Raw genomic sequence first — 24,223 nt, 5'->3', positions numbered from 1 at the left:
AGCATCCCACCTTCACCCAGCACTCACAGCATCCTGCCCAAGAGGTGGCAAGGTCTCAAAGTCGTCCAGCGTGGCCTGGGCTGCATGAACAGCCTGCATGCTGGAGTTGATAGTGCCGGTCAGGGCCTGCTGGGCTGAGGTCTGCAACACAGAGACATAATGAGTGAGATATGCAAAAGGCTTGGAATCTAGGATTACATATTTTGCTCAAATGCTCTCCTGCAATGTGCTGCTGATGGCACTGCCCTAGGTAGGTCACCTAGAGTGGGATGCACTTAGCAAAAAGAGATTTTCCCCTCTGCAACTCCCACTGGAAAATGCCTCACCCCACCATGGTTACAACTACGTCTGACAGTTAAGCAGTTCTTGGGGAGCGGGAGAAGATGTTGTGAGATCCCACAAGGCTTTCACAGCAAGCACCCACAACACACTGCATAGGGCAAAAGAAATCAGCCTATCCGTGGCCTTTTCCAAGTGCTCTTCCAACTGCACAGGAGATGGGGGCACCAAAACATGGCATTGGGTTTTGCTGCAAACCATAGACCTAGTGGGCTGTCCAGTCATGACCTGAAATGAGAGGCTGCAGTCCCTAGCCAGAATAAAACGCTGAAGTGTAGCTCAAGTTTGCAGAGAAGGTGTAGGAGGATGCCAGCTCAGCCAAGCCAGCAAGCACACAAAGCCAGTGGCACAAAGTCCCTGCTCTCCACAGCAAGACAATGCTTGGTCATGGACCCAAAGAGATTGGTCTACACAAGACTGACAGTCACCTCTCTGAGTTTGTGCCTCATGGTGAGCACAAGAAGAGCTTACCAGGGGAGGCATGTGCCCTCGGTGCATCTGGCCACTGGTGATTTGCAGCTGAGGCTGTGGCATCGTGCCCACCTGGAAGTTTTCTGGCCCTCCAGCCCCAGTCCTCATGATGGCTGGCAGGGCCACTGAGCCCAGCTCTGCCTTGCCTACACGGTTAAACTGCTGCTGCACGACTGTCGACCTGAAATGGGGAGAAATACCAGGTAAGGAAATGCCTACAACGCTGGCATCAGGCATGGCAGCTCTTCCTCCTTGCTGTGTTGCAAGCTTTACTGGAGCACACTCTCCATTTAACTCGTGTTTGGCAGCTCCCTTGTTCCTGGAAGACTTACTTCTTTGGAGACACAGAGTCTTCCAGCATTGTGGACTCCTCATCACCCTCCAGTCCAAAGTGGTCTTTGCTCTTTTTCTGCAAAGGGAAAGACAAAATTATACCCCCAAGCCCTCCCTTTCTCCTGCAGCCCAGACAGTATACCAGGGTAACAGGGTCCCCTTGCCCTGCCTCCAGCTTTCCCAGCAGTACTGTCTGCCAAAGGCTGTTTGGAGGCAGCTGGAAGGCACATTCTGTACGTCCCTCTGGAAAGGTGCTATCAGTGCCCTTCTCAGCACAGCCTTACCTTTTTGAGGATGATATCAATGTAGCCAGCAATCAGCTGGGCGATCTGTTCCCCTTCCGTCGTCTGCACTGAGTAGTAACCATCCTGGTAATCTCCAAAATCCTGCAACAGCAGGGCACAGGGTAGCACCAGAGCAGGGCACTGGCAGCCATCCTGAGCCCCTCTGGTATGCACTAAGCACCCAAGCACCAGCCTTCAAAGCAAGCTCTGAGAGAGGCACCAGAGGAGGGCAAGGCTGTGCCACCATGGAGCAACAGCTGTGAGAGGGGCTGGAGTGAGAGCAGCCCCCCTACAGCGGGAAGGAGGCATGGGAGACCACTGCTGGTGCCTACCAGAGTGAAGCTCTTGGGCGAGGCTGCCCAACGCTTGATGTTGGTCAGGCTCCATTCCTGAATCACTTCCTTGGTCTTCTCATCCACACGCATCACACACTCCTTGGTGATCCCCAGCAGCCGTGGCACCAGCTTGTTCTTTCCCTTCATCTTCTCCTGTGGGCCATAACAGAAGGTCTGTGGGCTACCCCCAAGATGGATCCACAGAGGCAGAGGTATCTGAGGTCTGCCATAGCTACCAAAACACCCACAAGGCCACACCTTCTAGTAGTGACAACTATCACATGTAGCTTGACAACAAGAAAAAGCATGAACCAAGGAGTAGGAAGGCCGTGCACAGGGAAATGCAACAGGGGAGATGCAAAAAAACCTGGAGCAACATAGGCTGAGGGGAAGCAGCTGGAGACACAACAGATGGATGCTGAAGAAACAGAATTTTGGTGAGTCTGAAGTGGGAACACGGGGGCTGCTACTGTACCTTGACCAAAAAGAAGGAGACCCCATAGGTCTTGAGGGAACGGGCAAGTTTCACATAGCGAACTTTGGCTTCAATCTCACTCATGTTCCCACAGTTCTTGTGGGCCTGCAACAGCAAAGACAGAACATTGCACCAGATCCACAGTCCTGCCTTGACACCATTGCACAGCCCTTCCGGGCTCTTCCTGACCCACCAGCATCCCCTGCACCAGCTCTGATCTCTGAGACCTCAGGAGCTGCCTTGTCTGCCCACCTACAGCTCCTGCTCCTGTTTCTCACCCACCAGACTGGTGTGTGCTGCCTCCTCAGACAGGAGCGCCTCAAACTTTAGTGAGGAGGAACAAAAAGTCCAGATCTCAACCTCCCCACTGCACATACCAAGAAGATCTTGCGTTCTCCTTTCTGTTTGATGTACTCCTTGGGCAGGAAATCCTTGAGCCTGCCAACAGACAGCCAAGTGAGTTGTTAGCAGCAGAGCCCAAAGCCAGTGCCTGTCCTTGACTATGAACAACTCCAACCGAAAGCCGCAGACAAGCCCGTGCTGGAGCATAAGCTGAAGTTTTTGGAAGCAGTAAGAATGTGGGAGAAATTGCTGCATCTATGAAAGCTGTCCTTGGAGTTGCCCTAGTTAAGAGTGGGGTAAAGGTGCTGATAATGCAGCCCTTTGTGTGGCATCACGGCAGACCAGCAGACTGACTGCATGTACCTACAGGGCTGCCAGAGGATGGGGCAGCCCTCATAGTTGGTGTGGCTCCCTATGCTTGGGCACTGTGCTGTGGGGAGGAGAGGGATTGCACCAGAGGCACCCAAACCCCCAGAGCCCCACAAGGCAGTGTGGCACTGGGTGCTGCCAAGCTGCCCCAGCTGCCTCAAGACAAGCCCAGGGGCTCCTCAAGACACTTACTCCAGAAAGCCCGGCTTGTGCTTCTGCTCGTTGTATGGCCCAAACTGGATCTGGCACTGGTGGCCAGCAAACTCACAGGCTTTGTCAAAGGAGACAGGGTGGGAACCGTTCAGAATGTCGTCACGAGCCTGTTTGGGAATAGAAGACACCATTGTGGGCTGGGCAGCCATACAGCCCTGTCACTGCTCTTCTCTATATCAAGCATGACATTGTTTTACAGACTTAAAAGAAGTGGCTCTGAAAAACAGAAGTATGTAGGACCAGGTTGTTCCCTACAGGCATCAAGCCTGGGAGAGGAACAGTAGCAGGATTTCAGGATGATTCCTACCAGGCAGAGCTGACATGGGATTCCCTGGGGAGCTCTGGAGTACCCAGAGGACACAGCTGGGATTGCCAGTGTTGGCTCTTACCCAGGTCATAACTGGGTATCCCAAAGTACTTCCCCATCATGGCTCCTGACAAAACTTTCAGCCACCAGACTTGTCAGGGGCTGGCAGGAGGCAGTGGAACCAGGTGCTCTGGGAAGCTGTACCTGCACGTAGAGCAGGTTGAGCTGCACAGGATCTCTCGAGTCCACGTTCTGATCAGAGTAGAAGAACTTGCGCCGCAGCAGCAGAGTTTCATTGTCATCGATGCCTTGCTCACGCAGGGTCCGGCCGTGATCCAGCCAGTTCACTGCAGACAATGCCAGGCTGTGAGCAGGGACAGGCACCAAGGCACGGCTGGTCCTGGCCCTGGGGTTGCTTATGTTGAGTGAGAAATGCATGTCTGCCTGATGTATCCCAGCTCTCACCTGTCTGCCCTGCATCCCCAAGCAGGATTTATTCTAGGAAGTGTAGACAAATGTTCCTTCATCCACATGTTTATCTCCACACCCTCTTCCCCCTCACAGGGGTCCCTGCTCCCCTCCCGCAAGGCTGTTGGCACAGGCTGACCCCATTCCCAGAACATCCAAGCACCTACACTCATCATCTGTGTGCAACTTCTGCTTGAGCTTTTCCATCTTCTTCTCATCTCGCAGCAAGGTCTTGTCCTTCTTGAGGGTGCCAGTAACCTCTTCCTTCTTCTCTTCCATGATCTCCCGTACAAGTGAGTACTCATCATAGTTGGTGATGCCTGCAGGAGAGCAGAGAACCAAACTCAGAAGGACTGTTCCGCCAAGCACAGAGCATGGAGCAATGCAGGGGTGCAGAGCAATGTCCCCCCTCTTGTGTCATGCATCCCCCAGATACCCCTGCTGCCAGCCATCTGCCACAGAGCTGCTGCTGCTCCCCCAGAAGCCTGTTAGATTCTGCCATTCTCTCCCCACCTCCCTTGTATCCCCCTGTTGCTGTCCTCTCCTCACCAATCCGGGCACATATTGTCATGAGCATGTCTGTGACAGTTTTGGAGTCATCCACCATCACTGTTTTCACTGTCCCATCCAGCATGCGGATCTTCAGGGGCCGCTGCTTCTTCTTGTACTCCATGGTATCCTGCAGGCACAGCAGAGCACAGCTACAGCAGTGGCACCAGTGCAGGGCACCCACATCTCACCATCAGGCCAACAGCTCCCCCCTGCCTAGTGCAATAGTGGGGGAGACAGGGTGAGCTGCAGGGCACAGTGCAAGGCAGCACAGCAGGCACCTACACCATCTCCACGCTGTGAGCAAGACATCCGACCATGGAGCAAAGGATGCAGCTGGAAGGATGTGGGATGGATACTTACCCCATTACGAAGCATGTAGTAGTCCAGAGCCTTCCCAGCCTCCAGCCAGATCCCTTTCTTTGGGTCTTCATCCGAGAGGAAGAGCCCAAAATCATTGGCTGAAAAACAGGTACAGTCTCTAACAGGGTAGTCCTGAGAAGCATAGGGCCACCACAATGCCATTCTGTGCCCAGGGACATGCACTGGTGCAACCCAGTGTGTGAAGTACAGCGGCCCTGTGAAGGCTGGAGCCCAAAGCTAATGACAAACAAACAAAGTTGGCACGCAAGCTCTGAGGTTTTACCACAGTTATCTGTGGAAAAAATCATCTGCAGCATGCCTACGCAACGTTGAACTTGGAACTGACAGACACAACAGAAGGAAGAGCTTGCAGTTGCGGCTGACAGCTCTCTGAAATCTTCAGTGCAATGTGTAATAGTAGTGAAAGTAAGGTAGTAAAAATGCTGGGGATCACCAGGAAGGGTGCTGGGAACTGGTTTATAAAATCTTGGTAATCCACATTTTGAGTACTCTCTAATGGTAGGGTCTGCTCAGGACACAGTACAATTTGAAACCTTGGTGTGAGGGACTAGAGGAGCTGAGATTCCTTTTTTTTGCAGAAAAGGAGACTCAATGAGAACGGGCTCAAGGCTTACAAAGTCTCAGAGGTGGTGAGTAAATATTCACCAAATCCTGCTCCCTCAGGGTGGGGTACCTGGTGAAAGGGCTGCTGCTGCAGGCTGGGCAGCGTCTCCCCAGCTCAGACCCACAGGGACAGGCCCGTTTTTATGTAGCAAGAGGCCAGGACCACGCCTGGCTTTGCCCTGAAAGGTCCTTCTCCACCTCTGCAACAATCCTGCGCCGCAGGCTGTCTTGGTTGGCTATGTTTATAACTCGTCATCTTGTTGGCAGCTCTCTTTGGGGAGGGACAAATTCCTGAGCCGCCCTGCGCCTGCCTGGCTAACACTGCTGTTAGGATCCTACTAAACAGGGAGCAAAAAAATCATGAAAGCTTGCCATTTTATTTTTGAAGTAAAAAAAAAAAAAACCAACAAAAAACCAAACTGTTTTCAAAGCAAATTCCAAGAGGATAAATCCAAAGCACAGAAAACTGAGCAGCTTGCCCCAGATCCATGGGTTGGGCAGGGAGAGGCACTTCCTGAGACAGAGCAAGAGCAGAGCTGGAAACTTACACCGAAGCTCTCCCAGCCCAAAGGTGACAAAAAAACAGGGCAGCTCTAAAAAGGAGCCCGAGTGCCTGTGGGTAAGGAGAGCAAAGAGAAGTAAAAGCTGCTAGGAACACATAGGAAAAGAAAGGCTGTGAGCAACTGAAAAGGAACGCAGGAATAAGAAGTTCCCTTTAAGGCCTTCCCCTTGGTGCTTTTTTTATAAACAGGCTGGCTCACACCCAGGAGCAGGAAATGCAATGCTCCTTCCAACACCACTACAGCCCTGCATATCCAAAGACATCCAGTCCCTTGCTGAAGCTGAAAGCCATAGTCTGCTGGACTGCTGACCAGCCGGGCATGGTGTGAGAAGGCATTTCCTTTGAACCTCAAGGAATGTGCTGCTCCCAGATGTCGCTGCACTCCCCCTCCTCTTCCCACGACTCTTGACCTCCACTTTGCTGTCTCTCCTCCATGGCACAGCTGCTTTTGGGGGTTGCAGGGACTCAGGAGAACCCCTGAGACAGCGTCCCAGAGCTCCAACCCCCCCATCCATGATGGGGACAGGCCACATCCGCGTGGGTGTGAGTCACATCATGAGCCCATGAGCCATAATCTAAATTGTGAGTCTAGCGGCAGCAAGAAAATGCTGGAGCTGAGGCAGCCTAGAAAGGTAATGGAGCACCAGCAGGGGTCTGGCAGAGAGCTGCCAATGGGAGACGGACCCAGTGGAGATTATATATATATCCCAAGAAAGAAAAAATTAACTCAAATGGTTTATTAATGTTTGCTATGACCCCTGCAACTGTTTAAACCCACGTAGCCCTAGCTAGTGGTGATGAATGTAAGTAGGACAGAAGAGCAGAGACAGAAAGGGCAGCAGACTCAAATTGCTTAGAGTTATTTCACTTCCAAATGTGGTTTCCTAACTTCTAAACACACAAATGTTCTTCTGAGGTGCTGAGGAGGGAGTCTGAGAAACTCAGACCCTCACATCAGCTGGGCAAGAGGACTCGGACTACACTCCCCCCACCACACCACTTCTCTGGGAAAGTGCCAGAGAGGCACAGACAGAAAAAAAAAGGGAGACGAATGAAATGCCAGGAGCTAAGCCAAGGCAGCCCTGGCATGGCAGCCAGTCCCACCATGGACTTACATTGTCCTATCTGTGCCTCAGGCACCCGCTCACGGATCATGCGGCAGGCATCGTACACCATGGTGGAGGGCTCAAACTGCATCGTCTTCACCACATTGCCGATGCTGATCTTCAGCGAGAGGGCAACCATGGTGGCGGCTGGGCTGTCCCCACTCCTGCGTCACCTGCCGGAGGAGACAGACGGGTGAGCTCTGACTGCTGACCCCACCAGTGTGCAGCGTGCTTGCTCCCTCCTCCTTCGGCAGCACCTGAAAGCCAGGATTCAGCTTCCAGCAGCAAGCAAGGGCTGCAGCCTGTGCTGGCGAGCCTGTGAGAGGTCCCCTTCCAGACCCTGGGGCCTGAGACCAGCACTGGGACCCCCACCTCCTTGTCCTAAGGTCCTAAAGCCAATTTTACTTGCCTTGTGGGAACGACAGCAGCTGGTACCCACCAGAGATACTGCCAGGGAGAGGAAGTGAGCATGAGGGAGCACACTAGATAAGCTGTGAGGGCATGATGGAAGGGGTTATAATTAAACCTGCCATGACACGGAAGCCACAAGAGGAAAACCAAGCTGTGACACAGAGGTGGCAGGGCCCTGCCCCAGCTGTCAGGACCCCTCATGTCACCAGCAGACGGTGCTGACTGGCAGCCTGAGCACAGAGGGACGGAAAAGCCAGAAGCCGCACGAGGAGGCAAGATTAGGGCACCAGGCATTGAATTCACACATTAAATGCAATTACCTGGGAAAAGCACCACTCACACCCAAGGTGTGCTCATGAGATCAGGGTCCGTGGCAGTGGATACCACACCAACCCAGGGCACAGGACAATGCACAGGACGGCAAGGGACCACCTGTGACAGGTCTCACTGCATGGGCATACAAGAGCCCCGCCATGCCATGAAAAAGGACTCAAGCAGGCTCCACCTTGAAGGATCAGCTTCATATAATACAATCATAGAATCATCAGGGTTGGAAGATCACCCAGTCCAACCACCCACATAGCACTACCACAATAACCCCTACATCACTAGATCGTATCACCCAGCACCAGATCCAGATTCCTCATAAATACCTCCAGGGATGGTGACACCACCACCTCCCTGGGCAACCTATTCCAATGCCTCATCACCTTAACAGTGAGGGGTTTTTTTCTGATATCTAACCTGAACCTTCCCTGTCTCAACTTAAGGCTGTTTCCTCTTGTCCTCTCACTGCAGGTATGGCACAAGAGACTAGCCCCCATCTCACTGCAACCCCCTTCCAGGCAGCTGCAGAGCTCAGGCTTAAAGGATTGCATAGAGCAGCTTCAGAGCAAGCACCCCTCAACAGAGCTCCAAAACACCAGCTGTAGTAACACCTAATCAGAATTGCAATATCTGTATTGCGGAGTAAAAGCTGAAAAAAGTAGCAGAACTAAAAGGAGGTCGTATGTAAGTGCCCCACTTGCCTGATGCAGCTGTTAAGAGCGATCTACCCACTGTGAAACAGCTTTCAGTGCTTTCCCAGGTTGCCAAACGCCTCACGGTCCCTCCCAAGTCCTTTGCTCCTGCCTCATTGCTCCATGCCCTTCTCAGAATTCCCTGTCCCTGTCTGGCCCCAGCCTGATGCTGTCCAGCAGTGACATGCCTTTTCCCCTCCCTGAGTGCCTGCTCATACAGAGTGAGTCCCTGTTCTGCTGACCCAGGCTGCCTTGTCCTGAAACTTCAGTGATGGGAGGATGCAAGAGCACTGGTGGGATGCATATCTGCTTATCCTCTTTTAGATTCATTTGCTCCTACCAGACTTCCTATTATGGCTGTCAGGGAAAGCTGATCTTGCATCCTCAGCCTGGCCTGGGAAGGTTCTTGGGCAAAATGTGCTGGCAGCCTTCCTCGAATGGTGAGTCTGTGTATCCCTGCCCGGTGCTGCCAGCTCCAGTCCCCCTGGGAAGGGGGTACACCAGCAGCAGGCTGCTCTCAAACACAGACCTGAGCAGCCTAGGGGCAGGATTCGTGTCCAGTTTTGGCCAGGAGAAGTCAGAGGGCAGGGGCCCTGCTCCTGCACAGCCATAAAGCCACACTAGTGGTGCAGGGTGGGAGGCAGGGACCAAGGAGCGTGCCGCCTCCGCCAGCACATGGAGCGGCTCCAGCTCTGCATTCCTGAGCCGTTCTGCAATGTTTCTGCGGAGGCCCGTGGCCCCCACTGTCTCCGCTGCTGAGGAATGAAATGCACTTCAGCTCCGGAGCGAGGGAGCCCATCGGCGGAGGGAAGGAGGTGGCACAGGCACCCGCCCGTGCCATTGCCATCTATCCGGAAGCACTAGCAAAGCTATGGAGCTGAACAAACGAGGAACACCCTGTCATGGAAAGGGTTTTCCAAGTATTTTATATGCAGGGCGGGCTGCTGCGGTCACCAGGCCAACTTCTCTACATCTAAAAATATTCTCAAGTTGAGCATAAAGCTGCTTTCCATCCCTCTGCAGGAAAAGGAGAACATGCCACTGACAAGACAAGGTCAGAGACCATGGAGGAAGGAGTGGAGGATGTTGGACAGTAGAGAGGAACTGAGAGGAGCCAGGACATCTGCCACTAGTTCTGCATCCTCTTCTTGCCCTCACAAAGCCACCCAAAACCAGGCACTGCACCAGAGGCACCCCCTAGCACACCCTTCACAGGGGTCACATTGCTTCCCAAGACCCCGCAAGAAGATGACTGCTCAAGCCTTCCCACTCCCCAACACTTAAAAAAATTACAGAGCTCAGCAGGGAAGATGCTGATGACATCAAGGAAAACCTCAGAGAAAAAGGAGACGGTTCACTTCAATTTCCATATTTTATGGAAAAAGTCAAGGCTGCAGCAGCTAAACTTTGCTGAGAGCAGTGTACAGAGCAGAAACATTCTCTGCTGCAAAAGGAGACCTCCTCAAACTGGGGAGAGATTTGTCAGCAAAACGTGGCAACTAATTACACAAGGTTTGCAAATCTGCTGCCTGGTGCGAGGGCATGAAGGCAGGGCTCAGCCCCTACAGATCTCTCCCCTCTGCAAACCATGAGGAGAGAGAAAAGCTGGACTAGATGTAACAAATGAGACAGCGTGGGAGCCTGGCACTGCAAACCAGAAAAAAAAAAGGACAGTGAAACTCAAGCTGTCCCCCTAGAAAGAAGAAAAACAAAAAACCCAAACAAACCAAGTCTTGATGAGCACACACCAAATTTTTGCTGGCTCATCTCCAGAGAAAGCAAACCCATTCTCAGTCAAACCTATTCTCAGTCACACTGTCAGTATGCAAAGTCAGATAAGGCACCGGAGCAGCCGGATTGACACACTTCTGCATTTTATAGCAAGTTGTGTACAACCCTTTTTGAACCACAGGCATGCTTCTGAGCCAATCCCAAGATGACGAGGGGGAGGGGTTAACCTTGGTGGGGTCCCACCACTTCCCGCCGTGGCTTCCTCCATCTCACCCCACACAAGGTGAGCAAAACCCAGACAGTGGTGGAGGCCTGCAGGCTCTGCCTGAGGGCGAGGTCAGTGCAGGCAGGGCTGGGGGCACACGGGACCTGTGTGGGCCAAGGAACCACCGAGTCATTGCCGGGGACCACTGACAGCGCGGTTTTGTCACGTGATGGAATTGCTGTATTTTTGTCAGGAGTTCACTGCTGCGGTAACAGTTACATGGAAGGGTTTGTGTCTTAAAAGACAAAACAAAAATCAAGTATTCAACTGCGGACAGCTGGAACACTTGTGACGAGATTCCAGAACAAGCTGCGAATCTTCAGATACAACAGTTCTGCCATTTTTATTGCGTTCTCTCTTAAGGGATACTCCAAAATAGGTTTTGTAATGGGGTTTGTTTTCTTCCTTCTTTTTTTTATGGTAATACCAAATTTCACCTGGGAAAGGCCCCACTGCAGACCACCCCTGGACCAGGAGCTGGCTGCAGGAAGCTTTATCAGCTGCAAACCACCCTAGTGCTGGGGTTTTCCACAGGCACAGCCCAGTCAGTAGAGCCACTAAAACAGCTAGGAAGATACCAGGCCACCAAAACGCAATGTCTGCAGCAGTGGCTTGGCCAGCACGTCAGCATCTGCACCCCACCCCATCAACAGCATCAACAATTAAGCTGGTGAGAAGCCAGACTAGGCTCTGGTTGGTTCTCCTGCGTTCGCCAGTGCAGGACCAGTACACACAGCCACAGCAGGCACTGAGGCAGACAGGGCTCAGCCCGGCAGCAGTGGGAAGGCTGAGCCTGCAGCCCCAGCTGGTTTAGTGTCACACGCTGCTGAGACCGTTCAGCCCAGTTCCTCTTTCCCAGCTGCACGTCCACGTCAGATGGGAGGACAGCTTCTTCCAGCCGAGGCTGAGCTTGCTCCTGGGGAGCATGAGTGGCTGTCAAGGCCAGACACAGCACCCCAGTGGCCGATCTGCTGTTACCCATGGCTAGGACAGGAGCATCCTCTCACTCCTGCAGGGGGGGAGCCCTGCTCTGCACGGGAGATGGGCAGGGGCCAGGCAGCTGGGCTGGAGGTTCGCAGCCGCAGCCTGCTCGCATGCACTGCGCTGCAGCAGCTCCAGCTATTGACTGCCAACATTTCACACACATCTCACATCCTGTCTGCTCCTGCTCGGCATCCCCTGACCTCCAAAGGAATGGAGCACAAATCACAGCACCTCTAGACTGCCCATGACGAAGGCAGGCATGGGGACCAGTGGGACTCCAGCCACAGCCTCTCCTGCATCCTTAGCAAGCTGGCCCTCTAGCACAGGACCCCAAAAGCAGGGGTTGAGGTGCACTGCGTGCTGTCATGACCTCTGGAAAGCACTGGGTGCCCTGATCCAGGCATCCACGCTTCCCACAACAAGCAACGTGCCCAGCACTGTGCTGCTGGACAGGCAGAATGGTGAAAGAAGAAGAGAGCATGGCTGCATTTTGGGGTCATTTCACCCAGTAGCCAGCAAAGCTCAGTTCTGAAAAGAAGGGCACCCCACAGGACTCTCTTCCCCTTTCCTCAGTGTTCCCACTCCCCTTTCTCTGAATCTAACGGGATGTGTCACTTTGGAAAGCATCAGATTCCTGCCGCTGCCATTCAGCAAGGAAATGGAGTGCTTGGCTGGTGCTTCCCATGCACCATCACAGACTCACTTAGCACTTGGGTGCTTTCACCCTAGGACCCAGGGAGAAGCAGGTGGCCAGGACCCTTTACGGGGCAACTCACAGGTTTTGAAAAAACTAAAGATCCTAAAAATATGCGCCCTCCCCTTCTCAGCAGCGAGGCTCAGAGAGAGAGAAGGGAGTAAACAATTATCGCTACCAAATATGGGTCTAACAGCCAGCGATGAAGCCACAGCAGAAGCATGTAGACATCCTGCCGGCAGATTCAAAGGGATGGGGGATTTGCAGGGGCTGGGGCAGGATCCGGCAGAGGATGGGGCAGCGTTTACCCCTGCTTAGTTAGCTGCTTCGGCCGGGACATGGTGGGGACCCACACCTTCCCCGACTGGGGCCAGTCCCACCCTGCATGGGAACCTCCCCAGCGCCCCATCCCGGGGCCCATGGCCAGCTGGGTGTCCTGGTGGGAACTGTTGCGGTGACCTCCCTGGCTTCGGTGCGGCCATGGGAAGCGCTGTGCCCCCGTGTCCCCACCCAAAACCACGCAGCAGGACACAGACACCCTTGCCACTCGCTCTTCCGCGCGTCCGGCAGGGTGACCGGGGTGCCGGGGGAAAAGCTGCGCCTGGCCTGCCCCAAAGGCCACCCCACGGCCAGGCTCGTCCAGCTCGCTCCCACGGGACCCCCGAGGTGAGGATGCTGGTCCGGGCCTCGCCACGGTGGGCTCCAGGCCGGAGCCTGGTGAGGCAGGGCAAGGGCAGGGCCGGGGATAACGTGGCCGGAGATAACGCGGCCGCGCCAGCCCGTGCTGCCCGGAGGCTCCGGTGGGCGCCCGTGCTCGGCTGGCGCGGCCCCAGCGGCGATCTGGGCATGGCCCAAAGTCTCAGCGAACCCCGGAAGCCCTCGGGCCACCGCAGCCCCGCGGACAAGCCCCGGTTGGAGCCGGGAAACCCCGGTAACCGGAAAGCTGCTTCCTCCCTGCCTCCCCGCCATTTACCGGGCGGGGTGCAGGGCAGGGTCCCCGGGACATCCGTTTCCGGCAGCCCCTCGAGAGCCAGGGCGCTGCCGGCCCGCAGGACCCCACTCTGCGGCGCCCCCTCCCCGGTTACCGGGACACCGTGTGTCCTCCGTCCCCCGTCCCCGTACCTTTGCGCGGGCAGGAGCAGCGCGGCGGCCCCGCGACGCTGAGGGGAGCTGAGCGGGCGGCACCGCCCGCTTCCCGCCCGCCCCCCTCCCCGCTGCGCATGCGCCGGAACGCGGCGCGCCGCCGGGCGACAAGGCACGGCCGCGCACGGTACCCCGGGGCTGCGCTGCGCCCGGACACCGCGCCGCGGGCATCCCGCTCCCACCGACAGCGCTGCTCCGTGCCCGCGCGGCCCGGCCCGACGCCCCGGGGGCTGGGCACGGTTCCGCGGCCGCGCGGCGTGGCCGTGCCCCACCCGCTGCTCACACCGCACCTCCGGGGCGCCCACCCCACCACGGGACACCCCCGCATGACCCCGGACCCACCGCCCATCCCCTCGACCCGTCCGTCCCCTCCCCTCCTCTCCCCGCCCGCCCCGCGCTCCCGCCGCCCGCGCGCGCTCCCGACGCCCACGCGCGCCCCCCAGCCAACCAACGGACCAATGGGAGACCGGGGCGTCAGCGCGGGAGGGGCAGGGGCGGCGCGCGCGCGGCCCGCCGGGAGGCTGGGTGACGTCAGGCGGTGCGTTGGGAGCGGCGGGGCTGAGGTGAGGGGCGGGGGCGCCGGGCCCGAGCGGGGCCGGGGCTCCGCTGCCGGGACGGTCCAGGAGATCCGGGGATCAGGGGTACAGCCCGCGGCCAGGGCCGAGACGGGCTGCTTGGTTCTCCTCGGGTGGGTGTCCCGGCCCCCTGCGCTCCGGTCACCCTTCCTTCTCCGCACCTGCTCCTCCTGTTCCCGTCCTGCCTGGCGCACGCTCCCTGAGGGAAACTGCTCCGAGTCTGTGGAGACCATGGGCCTTGAGATTGCCCGGGTTTGCCCAGCTTCTCTTCCTCTTGTTGCTGAAGTTTCTGCTGACAGCTCTCCCCTCAGTCAGCTGGCGCAGCAGCCCTGGCTGGGGACTGCCCTGACCCTCTGGTTTCGGGTGGGGTTTCAGGTGGTTTTGATGGTATTCTATTTTTCCTGGGATTTTTTTTCCCCAGACCGTGGCACTCGACAGCTAGATGTGAAGGCTCAGCGGTGCTGATGGAGAGGTGCGATGGATGCCTGCGCTCCGACAGCCTGAGCGGTGCCTCGGCTCAGTTCTTTGTGCTTGCTGCATGCCCTCACTGGCCCAGGGTGGACTCCCTGTATTATGCATTTTCAGTAGGCTTATTTTTGCTGTTTTCTAGTCTGACTTCCCAGAGCTGGTCCTGACAGAGGAGGAGAAGCAGCTTCTGGAGAAAGAAGGTGTTACATTACCAACCTGTCTGCCACTGACCAAAGTGAGTCCTCACTAGAACCAAACAGACCACTCGACTGTATCAGGTAGTGTAGGGGTTTGAAACTGCAGGACACTGCCTTGATGAAAATATTGTTGTCCAGGTGCTGCATTCAGGGCAGTGTCCATCTGGGCTTGGTGTTGTTTTCCTTTCTTTGAGTCCAGGGCGTCATCCATGTGCACAGCAGTTTCTGTCATTCTCCCTAATCATGGCTGTTGGCAGGAAGCAGTTACACCACAAGTGCCTGCAGCTATTTTTTCCTGCTTGCCTAATGGCTTGTGGTCTGTGTGCTTTTCATTTTCCTTAGGTACGCCTTACTTTTGCTAAGTCATGGAAGCTGCTGGCTGCATCAGCAGGCCAGGGTTTGCCTTGCTGTTTATTCAGTGGTGTGGGAAGGACAGAGAACACAAGCACCAGGGCTGGGCACTGATATGTGAGGGCAGTCTGAGAGGGTAGGATTGCCAACACCCTGGGATTGCTGCTAATGAGGTGATCCTTGCAGGCTGAGGAGCGAGTTCTGAGGAAGGTGCGTCGTAAGATTCGGAACAAGCAGGCAGCTCAGGACAGTCGTCGCCGGAGAAAGATCTATGTGGATGGCCTGGAAAACAGGTACGGTCACACAGCAGTGTCATCCACCACTGAGGGGACCTGTGTTCTTTTAGGGATCCTTGGCAGAATGATGATGGCACTAAATTGTCATTTCAGGCATAACCTCATTTTCCTGTCATGTTATGATTAGTGTAGCAGAAGATTTGTGATTAGAGTGGCACAGTTTTTCTACAAGTAGAATCAATGTAGTACAGTCTATAACCATTGTAATACAGGGTCTATCGTACCACTTAACTTAAAATATCTAATCATCTGCATTCTAATATGTCTTAACTTAGAATTTCTAGTCACCCGGGCTCTCTGCGGGTTGCATCAGATCTTAATAGATAGTTCTGTGTATTAATATAATGATCATGACATAGATTCAAAAATTATACAAATAATACAAGTCTTACCCTCAGTCATGGGAGGAAGCAGGCAATGGTAGATGTGTCCCAGATCAGAGGGGTCCTGAGCTGTCCAGCAGAAATTCTACTCCCAAGGTGCCCTTAGGACTTTGTAATTGCTTGATTTTGTGGACAGTGCACTCTGTGCTGTTGTGCTTCCCTGCTCTGTGATAGGGCTGTCAGCAACACAGAGCTGGCTGTGTGCCTGCAACCTTCAAGATTGGTAAGGGAAGGGCCTGGTGCCCAGGGACTTTCAGGCTGGCAGGGAGAGTTAGAAGAAATCTGATTGTTTGTTTGTTTGTTTTAGTACTTGGTGCACAGGATCTTCAGTGCCTGATAACAAGGGGCAGGGAATGAATACATGACTTGGTGGGCCATGGAATGGCTGCTCCCTACCTGCATGGCCTGAGTTGTGCTGACCTCATTGCCAGGTCCAGGATCAGGGCATGCCTGTCACAAGCTGCTGTGGTGTTTGTTTGGCTGCTGGCTTCCTATCACCCTGTGCAAAAAGTGAGGCTGGCCCTGTGGGGCAAGAGCTCCCTACAGAGGGTTCAGAACATCAGGGTGAAGCCTATCTGGTGCTCTTGTGCTTGGAGATGACCCAGAGCTTGCTCTGTTCAAGCTGGATAGCTGACCTGCCAGGACAAATGTGTTTTCCAGGTCAGGCTAGTCAGTAATAAAGCCTGATGTTACAGATCTGCAGGGCTGGTGTGCTGCTGGGAGTGAGCATCCATAGGGGTTAATGAGCTGCTTTTTTGCAGGACTGGCAGGGCTTCATTCCTCCTTATATCTGGTATGAGGTAGTGCTCTCTGGGCTTTGCTGCACATGATACCAGGTGGACCCCAGGACCAGTTTTGTCTGCCCCAGCCACCCAGAGGTGGTGACTGATGTGAGGTCTCCACTGTTGACCAACAAAATCTCTCTGTTTTTCCCCACACCTCTCATCCTTTCTGGAAAGGGTGGCAGCCTGCACAGCTGAAAACCATGAACTGGAGAAGAAGGTGCAGCAGCTGCAGAAGCAGAACATGTGAGTTTGTCGTGTTGGGTTTGGCAGGAGAAGTGGTGGGGAAGGCTGTTCCTGTTCTCAGGACTGTGGCCTCTCCCTGGCTGCACAGGGTGGAGGAAAGTGTGCAGCTGTAGGTCCAGGTGCTAACCTGCATTTGCTGCTCTACTGCAGGTCACTGCTCAGGCAGTTACAGAAACTGCAGGCCTTGGTGGGACGGTCCGCCCCCAAAACTACCAGAAGAAAAACCTGCACCATGGTAGGTGACCTCAGCCCCCGTGTGTGTGGAGTCCCTGCTGTCCTCACAAGTTTGGAAGAGAGGCAGTTACTGCATTTAGTGATGCCTGTCCATCTCCTTTGCTGAGATTCTGCTGATCTTTCTGTTTCCAGATCGTGGTTCTGTCCTTCTGCCTCATTCTGTCCCCCAGCATCCGCTTGCCCGGGAGCGTAGAGCCACAGCGGGAGCTCAAGGGTGAGTGCCCAGGTTGGGGCTGAGGTGTGGCTCCAGGTGAAGTGCTGCCCTTCAGAGCACAGCATCCTCCCCAGAGCGTGAACTCCGGGGTGCTTCCAACTCATCATGTCCTTGCCTGGGGTGACCACTAGCTTTGTCTTGCTGTCTTGGCCTAGCTCTGAACTCTTTGTCAGCCTTGTTGCAGAGACCTGCCTGGAAGCAGGGCCCTGTGCCAGGGGCGGTGCAAGGACAGGAGAGTTCCGGTCCCTCTTGGAGCACAAACTGTGCTTGTGCCTGGCAGCTGTGCAGCATCCTCTCCCCACCTCCCCTGGGAAGAGGAAGTCCTGGTTAAACAGTTTGTCCTCTCTCCCGGGCTCTGTGGTGGCTCCATGCTCAGCACAGGAGGGTGGGAGGCTGGCAATGACAGGGTTGGCTCTGCTCTCTTACAGTGCTGTCACGGCAGATCCGCGAGCTTCCCAACCAAGGAGCACCTGATGTGCAGCATGACACTGAGCTGGAGGGCTTCAGCCCTGACCCTGGAGACTCCTTGCTATCGGGCAACCTCAGTCAGTCATGGGAAGAGGGGCAGAGTCCACTTAACTCCAGTCCCAGATCTTTCAACAGCAACTCATCCTCTGATCCTCCGGCAGCAGCCGGCTCCAAGCCAGGCCCGCCCCAGAGTGACCCTTTGCCAGCAGCAGTGCTGGTGCCATGGAAATCCAAGGGTCAGGAGTGGGTAGAACACTCTGACAGAGTTCTCATTCAGCAGCACCATGCCAATGAGATGTGACCAGTGCTGCATCCTGCTCCTTGGGATGATACTGGGCATCCTGTGGAGCAGGGACAGAGTTGCACTAACAGATTATCTATCCAAGCAGTTTCTTCTCAATACTCTCCTCATTGCCAGCAACTCAGAGGGTTTACCAGGGAGGAATCAATCTGACATTTTTTATCAGACTCCATCTGAGATGGGACAGGAAATTCTGAGAACTTCACTATGCCTGCTGATGTGGCTACCAGAGTGCACCTGGTGACTTGTGGGGATGGGCTGTGGCAGGGAGAGTGGAGGCAGTCCGTCTGAGGTGCCAGTACTTGCTCTGACTGGATGCAGCTGCCAGTGCAGGCCACTGCCCTGCTTCTTCACTGCCCAGCTGGAGATGAACAGGCACTTCTTAGTCTGTGTTGGGGCCCCAAACATATGTTCTATGTCAGTGCCCTTTAATCCTACAGTGCTGCCTGATTTCTAGGTGTGAGGGAGCAATTTGACCTTCATTGCTCTCACGGGAGTAGTCCTGCGTGCTGCTGCGACAGACCCAGCATGTCGCCTGTTCCTGCTAGCTTTTGAGCCATGGCCACAGCTCCCAGCCTGGCTGGAGAAGGTAATGCAGAGTCCTTCCTGAGCCATGTGTGCTGTTTGCCTACCGTAAGGGCTGAGCCTTTCATCTGCTGCAGGCTTTTGGGCTTCAGGGAGCAGGCATGCCTTGAGCCAGACTGCTGAGGCAGCATGTTCAGAGAGCAGCAGAGCTGCTTGCTCCTCTGAAGGCTTTCCTGGCCACAGGACAGTTTCAAAGCCATGTCCTTGTGTGCCCAAGCCTTGCTGTGCTGGCTGGTGATGCAGTCAATGATTGTGGGTCAAACAGAAACACTTTGAGCTGGTGAGCCGTGTCTTTGCCAGCGTGCAGCTTAGTGGTACCTGTAGAGATCTCCTCATCCTACTGCAGGACATTCCATAGAGTCATATAGAATGGTTTGGATCGGAAGGGGCCTCTAAAGGTCATCTCGTCCAGTTCTCCCTGCAATGAGCAGGGATAGCTTCAAATTGGATCAGAATAATAATGAATAGCTTCCTTATTAATAGAGTCTAAATAAATATTAATGGTGTGTGATTGTGTCCTCTCTGGTTGTTTTGGCGAGGTGCTGGGCTGCTGGGGACTGTACCTGGGGCTCAGAGTCTTGTGGGAGAATCCCAGGGGAGGCTCGGGAGCAATCCCTCTCTCCTCTCTGGTTGTTTTGGCGAGGTGCTGGGCTGCTGGGGACTGTACCTGGGGCTCAGAGTCTTGTGGGAGAATCCCTCTTGGATGATTGCAGGGGAAATCTGCCTGGCTGTGGCTCTGCACAGGGGCTTGTTGAGGCACAGCGTGGGTTTGCAGGGCTGCTGCTTTGCTCTCACCCTGCCTCAAGGCGAAAAGTATGTGGTCAGCACCCACCAGGCACTCGCAAGCCCCCAGGCTGCGGAAGCGAGCAGCTTCCCCCGGAGGAAGCGCGAGGAGCCGGTGTCGGCCCCCACCGCTGCTTTCTGCTTTCGTAACGGGAGCTGCACAATCGCAGGAAGTGGAGCAGAGCCAGGGTGCTGCAACAGCCACCGGGTGGGCCCTGCCTGCTGTGCGGTTGCTAAATTCAGGATTGTCCCTGGGTCTGGTTGGGGTCACTGGGTCCACAGGAGGCACTGGCAGACCCTGAGCTCAGGCTGCAGAGCCCCGTGTAGGATTTGGGGGTGTGGGAGCTCAGCAAGGCAGTGGGTGCAGGAAGCTTCGCACTTGCATCCCACCCAGGGGGCAAAACCAAACAAGATAATGTTGTGTCCAGAGGGGAAACAGCCAAGGAGAGGCTCACCAGACCCTCTGCCTCAGGACAGGTAGCAGCATGCTCCCAGCAGGGCTGCGTCACAGCTCTACCCTGGCCAGGACTGACAGCCCTTGAGCATCACCAGGGAACCACTGGAACTCTTCGCCAGGAGGTATGCATGGCATCAGGAAGGTCTAGGGCCCCATCTACACTTCAGTTTAATTTTCTGCAGTTTGAGGGAGGCCAGGCTGTGTAATGCCCCTCCATACTTTAGTTTCATTTTTTGCAGTTTGGAGCCAAAGTACGTAATGTCCTGTTCCCACCGTACTTTCATTTTTGCAGTTCAGGGTCGATGTGTGTAATGGCCTGTTCTCCCTTTAGTTTCATTTTTTTGCGGTTCAAGGCCAGAGTGTGTAGTGTCACAGATGTTACACAGTGTCCCTGACCCAGCACTAATCAATATCAAATGAGCCATCTGAAGTAATATACAGCGGTGTTCCCAGCAAAGTTGGGAGCAGCCATGTGAGCTGGTGTTTGCCTGGGTATGATGGGGTCACTATTACTCTTTGTAGCAGTCTGGCTTTCTTGGCCAGATGTCAGGAAGGGAGATAACTCTGGGAGAGCAGGCTGAGCCAGGAGCTGGGAGTTTTGGGGAGGGTTGCTCCATGGCCCCAGCTAATAATGACCCAGGTCTGCTATTTTTCGTTGCTTTCTGTGCTCTTGTGTCAGTCCCACAGCAAGCAGCTTTGATCTGGGGAGATAAATGAAGCTCAGTCTGGACCTCATGCCTTGGGTTAAAGGGCAGCAATGATTAAAGGGTTCATAATGAGTTTTTTGGCTGAGGACTTGATTATATCAAGCAGAGGAGCAGGAGCCAGCTGATATTCCTGCCACCTTCCTGGTCCTCTTTGCTGCAGGTCCCCTCCTTTTTCCTAGCATGCTGCAGGGTCAGAGCATGGTCTGAGTGTGCACTGGTGCTGCTTGCATGCACACACAGCCCCACATTCTGCCTTAGGTCAGTGGTATGGTCCCAGATACAGGTCAACCTGTATCTCCCCTATGTCCTAGCAAGTGCCTTTGTCATCGTTGTGGGACTACGCTGGCAGACTGGAAGTATGAGCTTTTCAGGGCAAAATATCCTGGATGGTCCTTGGCAAGTCCCAGATGGGTGTTGCCAGATGGAAACAATATTTTTTGCTTGGTGACTCCTCAAGTACTAGAGCATCTTCCCCTTTCCATGATAGTGATGTATTGAAAATTATGAAAACATAAAATGAAATTTGCTTTCTATTTCTAAGGAAGTCCTGGGCTGTGTAATCAATGCAAAATGCTTTGTGATCATGGCTTTAATGGAATCAGGTTTGCCTTTTTAAAAAAAAATGAATTAGGGTTTTTCAGAGACATGGAAAATTCAGTCAGTAGCAGAAACAAGATTGTATCCACCTTTTCAGGGGAAATCTAAATCCTGTGTCATCATCCATCCTATTTTTATCCACTAGCACCAGCTGCTGGATATTGGTGGAAACAGAAAAACTAACAGAAATCTGAAAACTGGTTTAAAAAGCAGCTGGAAATACAGTGATGGAGCCACTGCCCCCTTCCAGCTCTCACAGTGGGGCACCTCAGCTGTGGGCCTGCTGAAGCCCCAGTGGTCATGTTTGGCAAAGTTTCTAAAGCAGAAGGCAAAGAGGTCGGGCTGTGATGCCTAAAAAATTCCAGCCGGTGCCAGATGTGCCCTTCCCCTGTTCTCTTTCCTTGGCCACGTGTGGACATCTTGGCTGGAGACACACCCCAGTGCATTGCTCGGGGGATGCAGCCGTGCCGAAGGGACTCTTGCTGCAGGGTATTTGGGAGCTTTCCCCCGGCCTGGGATGGGAGGGCAGCTGGCAGCCAGCCACGGCTGCATATCTGCCAGGGCTGGGAACTGCAGGCTGGTGGCTCTGCAAGGTTTGCAACACCCCGTGAGCTCGGGCACCCGGGAGCTCCCTGTGCTCGGCTCCCTTGGGAAGGCTCTGCAGGACTGGCCGTGCCTTATCCTTCTGCCCGGCCACAGCCCGGTTTGTCCCCCACCTCTGACCCCCATGGACTCGTTACCCAGAGCCTAGCATCGGCTTTGCAGGCACAGTACACTGCCAGGGAGGGGAGCTGGGGCAGTCGCCATCCCCAGGGATTCTGCTGGCCTCTGTCTTTTTCAGTCTCAGTGCAACATGAAACCTCCCTGTGGGAGGGTGGCTGCTCGGTGAGACAAACCCCACAAGTTTGAGGCAGGGCAGAAGACAGAGCCAAGCCCTGCATCCCCACAGAAACCCTTTATTTTGCATCTGGTGAACTTGCCTAAGAAAGCATGAGCCTCTGGGTTGAGGTTGCACCTCAAGTGCAGCGTGTTGGTGCAGCCAAAATCTGCCTAGGCACTCCATGCCATCCTGAGCCTGCTGGATTTTCCCACTTGCTGTTATTTTATCCGTGTGAAGGTGCTGGTTCCAATCCTGCAGAAAACACCAAATCAGATGGGGTCATGCATGCTTTGGAGGGTAGAGGGGAAACCCAGGGGAAGCATTGTGTGGCTGATTGAGGTACTACCGGTTCCAAAAGCCTGTAGCAGAGGCTGTGCCAGGTGCTGTCATCTTTTCCTCCTCTCCCTGTTGTAGAGAGTGGAAAGAAGGCTCCGGAGAGGGCTCTCTGTGGCCAGAGCCCATACAGGGATCCCCCATCCTGAGGCACATCTGGCATGCAGGCGTGAACCATGCTACATGGATGCTCCATAGCCCTTGCATATCACTAGTGAAAAACCCATTCCACCCTCACAGTCCTCCCTTGCTTCACCCTGTGGGATTTCTCCCTTCTCCAGCCCAAGTTGCAGAAGGTTCTGGCAGAGCAGTGGCTGGGACCCAGCACTCACCGGGTGGCTTTCCAGTCCTCTGCAGGACTGTCGGCTGCCTCTCGCAGGAGCCACAGGGCATGCAGGGTCTCCTTCCCCTTGGTGTCCACATAGCACTGGCCCAGGAAGACACTTGTCCGGGCAGTCTCTGAGTCTGGAAGGGTTTAAGGTGATGTGAGTCAGGTAGTGAGGCACAAGGTCACCCTGTGTCCTGCTGGCATCCCCGCCTGCAGGACGATGGCCCCCTGCTGCCTACTTTGGAGTCTCCAGCTCACAGTGAAGAAGAAAATGGGCTGTGAGACCAGCCCTGTATCTTGCTGGGACCCCTCCAGTGGTGAGGTGAGGAGTTCTGAGTAGCCAGCAGCAGGTCCTGGCAGGTAAAATCCGGAGAATCTGTTGTCCTCGTCCAGGGCGGACACAACCATCCGGCAGCTGGTGTCACTCCGCCACGACCCGGAGAGAAGGCACTGCAAGGCCAGTGCTGTGGGTTGGAGGCAGGGAGAGGGGGGAGCGTCCTTCACCCCTTCACCCTGGCTCTCCCCAGAGATGTCTGCAGCAGTGGGTGGTGTGCCACGACCTGATGTGCCGCTGGCATCACCATCTCAGTGTGAGCACCGTGCCTGAGCTATGATTGCGTTCAGCTCAGCCGCTCTCCAGGATGGTTTCACCCACCCAAGGGAAAGTGAGTCCTCCCATGCTGAAGCAGCAAGTGTGCTGCTTTCCCTACACTCTGGGGAGGGGGAAACAGGAGCTGTCTGGGATATGGCTCTGTTTGCCTTCCTCTGAATGACTTCCTGCAGCAAGAATCGTCCTTGCAGGAGCAGCCCCTTCCTCCCAGCCTCATTGCAGCTTCCCTCAGCACTGCACAGTGCTGCTCCCACCAGCTCCAGCAGCCCAGAGCTGGCTCCCTGCTGAGCTATGATGCCCCAGCAGCAGACGTTGGGGTCTAGCAAGATGTCAGCCCCACATCCCCACTGTCATCTGTCCCCATACCTTCCTCTCCACAGGGGCAACACACACTGCCAGGGCAAGGGCGAGCACCAGGGCAAAAGCACTTCTCCCCATGGCTGCAAGGCTGCTAAGAGCTCCTCCCGTCCCTGGAGCCCAGCACCCTTTATAGGGCTGTAACTGGAGCCCCACCAGCACCAGGATGGCAGCTGTGAGATGAATGTCTTGATGTCAGGGTGCCCGGGACAGGCGAGGGAGGTGAGCAGGTCTGCATGACCTGGTCAGGGCTGGAGGAACGCAGGAATAAGCACGGCTGGGCAGAGGGGTGGGGACACGTAAGACCCTATAGTAGCCTGGAAAGCATCAATACCTTCTTTGGGAATCTGCCTCCCATGCACAAAGGCTGGAAACTAACCCTATTTCAACATTTACCCCCTCCCTGCTTTGCTGCTGCCACTGCCTGACGGGGATGCTGCACTGCTGCACAGAAGGGAAAGTTTACTCATTTTAGAAGCAGTAACATTTCTCCAGCCTCTTCTGGATATCAGCTGCTGATTTTGATGCTGTTGCTTTTACTTTTGTGAGAGTTAGAGGAAGAAGTAACCACAGCAGTGCTACTGAGGTCCCAGGGAGTGTTTTTGCTAAACACACAGAGTGTGATAAGCAGCACTGTATTCACACTTCTTCCTCGTATTTGCTGCTCTAAAGGACCTTTGATGT

At 54.8% G+C, this 24,223-nt stretch overlaps 4 protein-coding genes across 9 annotated transcripts in view; 2 read left to right on the top strand and 2 right to left on the bottom strand.

Annotated features, from left to right (window-relative positions):
- Positions 1 to 13,458, bottom strand: part of TLN1 (talin 1) — a 34,750-nt gene extending 21,292 nt beyond the window's left edge. For 3 of the 5 annotated variants that reach the window (XM_039710038.1, XM_039710039.1, XM_039710041.1), the window contains exons 1-13: positions 7,150 to 7,279; positions 4,849 to 4,946; positions 4,486 to 4,615; positions 4,104 to 4,256; positions 3,673 to 3,815; positions 3,141 to 3,268; positions 2,615 to 2,675; positions 2,238 to 2,342; positions 1,760 to 1,915; positions 1,428 to 1,529; positions 1,143 to 1,219; positions 811 to 991; positions 28 to 141 (exon numbers count right to left, since the gene is read on the bottom strand). In XM_039710038.1, the coding sequence (XP_039565972.1) occupies positions 28 to 141; positions 811 to 991; positions 1,143 to 1,219; positions 1,428 to 1,529; positions 1,760 to 1,915; positions 2,238 to 2,342; positions 2,615 to 2,675; positions 3,141 to 3,268; positions 3,673 to 3,815; positions 4,104 to 4,256; positions 4,486 to 4,615; positions 4,849 to 4,946; positions 7,150 to 7,279 (1,578 nt within the window). Of the gene's footprint in view, positions 1 to 27; positions 142 to 810; positions 992 to 1,142; positions 1,220 to 1,427; positions 1,530 to 1,759; positions 1,916 to 2,237; positions 2,343 to 2,614; positions 2,676 to 3,140; positions 3,269 to 3,672; positions 3,816 to 4,103; positions 4,257 to 4,485; positions 4,616 to 4,848; positions 4,947 to 7,149; positions 7,314 to 13,366 lie in introns of those variants that run through there. The other 2 variants (XM_039710040.1, XM_039710036.1) reach the window with 1 other exon arrangement.
- Positions 13,435 to 14,484, top strand: LOC120502536 (proline-rich protein HaeIII subfamily 1-like). Of its 2 annotated transcripts, none has more exons than XM_039710043.1 (2): positions 13,435 to 13,950; positions 14,384 to 14,483. In XM_039710043.1, the coding sequence occupies exons 1-2, from the start codon at positions 13,465 to 13,467 to the stop codon at positions 14,402 to 14,404; spliced, it is 507 nt and encodes a 168-aa protein (XP_039565977.1). In that variant the 5' UTR covers positions 13,435 to 13,464; the 3' UTR covers positions 14,405 to 14,483. The 2 variants fall into 2 exon arrangements, 1 of the variants encoding a protein (XP_039565977.1); XR_005627537.1 differs by lacking the exon at positions 13,435 to 13,950 and adding an exon at positions 14,006 to 14,075 and having other exon boundaries at positions 14,384 to 14,484.
- A 37-nt stretch (positions 14,485 to 14,521) lies between these two features.
- On the top strand, positions 14,522 to 18,998 carry CREB3 (cAMP responsive element binding protein 3). The gene is made up of 6 exons (XM_039710042.1): positions 14,522 to 14,665; positions 15,165 to 15,271; positions 16,617 to 16,685; positions 16,836 to 16,920; positions 17,052 to 17,133; positions 17,562 to 18,998. Coding segments are annotated over exons 3-6 (510 nt in total). The 5' UTR covers positions 14,522 to 14,665; positions 15,165 to 15,271; positions 16,617 to 16,683; the 3' UTR covers positions 17,903 to 18,998.
- Positions 18,999 to 21,971: 2,973 nt separating this feature from the next.
- LOC120502445 (avidin-like) lies at positions 21,972 to 23,678 on the bottom strand. The gene is made up of 4 exons (XM_039709883.1): positions 23,549 to 23,678; positions 22,812 to 23,022; positions 22,577 to 22,709; positions 21,972 to 22,163 (listed from the first exon to the last, which is right to left on the bottom strand). Exons 1-4 carry the CDS (start codon positions 23,618 to 23,620, stop codon positions 22,130 to 22,132), a joined length of 450 nt encoding a protein of 149 aa, XP_039565817.1. The 5' UTR covers positions 23,621 to 23,678; the 3' UTR covers positions 21,972 to 22,129.
- Positions 23,679 to 24,223: the final 545 nt, after the last annotated feature.

The sequence above is a fragment of the Passer montanus genome, unplaced genomic scaffold (genome assembly GCF_014805655.1).
Source record: "Passer montanus isolate IOZ18808 unplaced genomic scaffold, ASM1480565v1 scaffold22, whole genome shotgun sequence".
NCBI classification, from domain to species: Eukaryota; Metazoa; Chordata; class Aves; order Passeriformes; family Passeridae; genus Passer; species Passer montanus.
The sequence above is the reverse complement of the archived record's forward strand: the minus strand, read 5'-3'. Positions and strand labels throughout refer to the sequence as shown.

Bases quoted from the DNA above. Each gene is read 5' to 3' on its own strand.
- LOC120502536 (XM_039710043.1), top strand. From the start codon at position 13,465: ATGCGCCGGAACGCGGCGCGCCGCCGGGCGACAAGGCACGGCCGCGCA. The intron at 13,951-14,383 runs GTGAGGGGCGGG...TTTTTTCCCCAG, and splicing joins TTGGGAGCGGCGGGGCTGAG to ACCGTGGCACTCGACAGCTA.
- LOC120502445 (XM_039709883.1), bottom strand. From the start codon at position 23,620: ATGGGGAGAAGTGCTTTTGCCCTGGTGCTCGCCCTTGCCCTGGCAGTG. The intron at 22,710-22,811 runs GTAGGCAGCAGG...AAACCCTTCCAG, and splicing joins TGTGAGCTGGAGACTCCAAA to ACTCAGAGACTGCCCGGACA. The intron at 22,164-22,576 runs GTGAGTGCTGGG...TGTTTTCTGCAG, and splicing joins GAGGACTGGAAAGCCACCCG to GATTGGAACCAGCACCTTCA.
- CREB3 (XM_039710042.1), top strand. The intron at 16,921-17,051 runs GTAGGTGACCTC...TTCTGTTTCCAG, and splicing joins GAAGAAAAACCTGCACCATG to ATCGTGGTTCTGTCCTTCTG. The intron at 17,134-17,561 runs GTGAGTGCCCAG...GCTCTCTTACAG, and splicing joins GCCACAGCGGGAGCTCAAGG to TGCTGTCACGGCAGATCCGC.